The 1,531-nt window shown below is 35.0% G+C and overlaps 1 protein-coding gene across 1 annotated transcript; it reads left to right on the forward strand.

Moving 5' to 3' along the window:
• Window positions 1–295: 295 nt before the first annotated feature.
• On the forward strand, window positions 296–763 carry LOC143584718 (dihydrolipoyllysine-residue succinyltransferase component of 2-oxoglutarate dehydrogenase complex 2, mitochondrial-like; the record flags this gene model as incomplete). Its single annotated transcript, XM_077066705.1, has 2 exons — window positions 296–490; window positions 572–763. Coding segments are annotated over 2 exons (387 nt in total), but the record flags the coding sequence as incomplete, so codon positions are not given.
• Between the last annotated feature and the right edge of the window lie 768 nt (window positions 764–1,531).

Here is a 1,531-nt window from a genome sequence, read left to right on the forward strand (position 1 = left end):
TTGATTTAACTAGAATGGAAACAGGTTGAAAGCTATCCAAATTGTATGATAAAACCGTCTAAATCGTTCTATTAACTTAAGATTAGGTTATTATTGTATTTCTTTAGTTTTTTAGTCATATATAGCAAATTTTTTGTTTCTAAAATATTAAAATAGGTTAAAAAAGTATTGTATTCTATCCCCAACTAGTTCGATTATGAAAGGTATATAGAAGTTGTTATGCAGTTGTATGTGTTGCTTGTTGTATTCCTGTTCTTGGAACGATAACATGTCATTTTGTTTTCCCGTGTTTTAGGGGCTTGTTGTGCCAGTTATTCGCAATGCTGAAAAGATGAACTTTGCTGAGATAGAGAAAGAGATAAATACGCTTGCTAAGAAGGCAAATAATGGGACCATTTCCATTGATGAGATGGCAGGTGGCTCGTTTACAATCTCTAATGGTGGCGTTTATGGAAGCCTTTTAAGCACTCCCATCATCAATCCTCCTCAGGTGTGCACAAAACCTCCTAATGGTTTTTATTTGAAGTATTATATTATTTGTAACAAATTTGCTTTATGTATTGTATAACAGTCTGCAATTTTGGGCATGCATTCAATTGTGAACCGGCCAATGGTGGTTGGTGGCAACATAGTTCCACGTCCTATGATGTACATCGCCCTAACCTATGACCATAGGCTAATTGACGGAAGAGAGGCCGTGTTTTTCTTGCGTCGAATTAAGGATGTGGTCGAGGATCCAAGAAGGTTGCTTCTTGACATCTAAACTGATTCTGGTATAATCATTTTTCATGACAGATTTTGTGGGCTTTTGCTGTTTTGTGACAGCTAGCCATGAGTATATTTTGTTACAAGTTATACTTGTTTGGATTTTACACGATCAGACCATGCTTACTTTGGTGCCTCATTGGTTTGAGCTTTTTGTCATACTCATAATTTATTATTCAATGACTTTCTGAACATTATTTTTGGTGTTGTGTTTTGTTTAAATTATTGGGATTGTTTTTAAAAATATACTTTTCTAAAGTGTTAAAACTTTAGCTTATTAAGGAGATGGGACACACCTTAATTTGGGGGGGGGGGGGGGGGGGTTGGTATTTGTTTAAAGAATTATTTCAAAATTGTGTAACTCTTCACTACTAAATGGGGCCATGTATATGAATCTTTTTCTCATAGAAGTCACTTGTCCTTTAACAAAACGCGTAAACTCATCATGAGTTTCACTTTGTTTTCGAGTGTCTAATCTTAATCTGTCATTTGGCCGAGATCTTTAGTTTAATTGTTTATATGTATATATGCATGTTGATAGACCTGCAACGAGTTGACAATGGCTTGTATGATGAAAATACTAAATGTAACGAAGGTTATAGATCGTGAGCATGCATTTACCTAACCACACTAGCTTTATAATGAGCAAGTTCTTGTGTGTCTGATGAAAACACTAAATGTAACGAAGATTATTTGATCAAGAACATGCATTAATACCTAACCACACTAGCTTCATAGCAATCTAGTTGGTTCTAGACTTCTAGTG

The sequence above is a fragment of the Bidens hawaiensis genome, unplaced genomic scaffold (genome assembly GCF_021521415.1).
Source record: "Bidens hawaiensis isolate Kalapana, Puna unplaced genomic scaffold, B.hawaiensis_p1.1 tig00033264_1, whole genome shotgun sequence".
Taxonomy (NCBI): Eukaryota; Viridiplantae; Streptophyta; class Magnoliopsida; order Asterales; family Asteraceae; genus Bidens; species Bidens hawaiensis.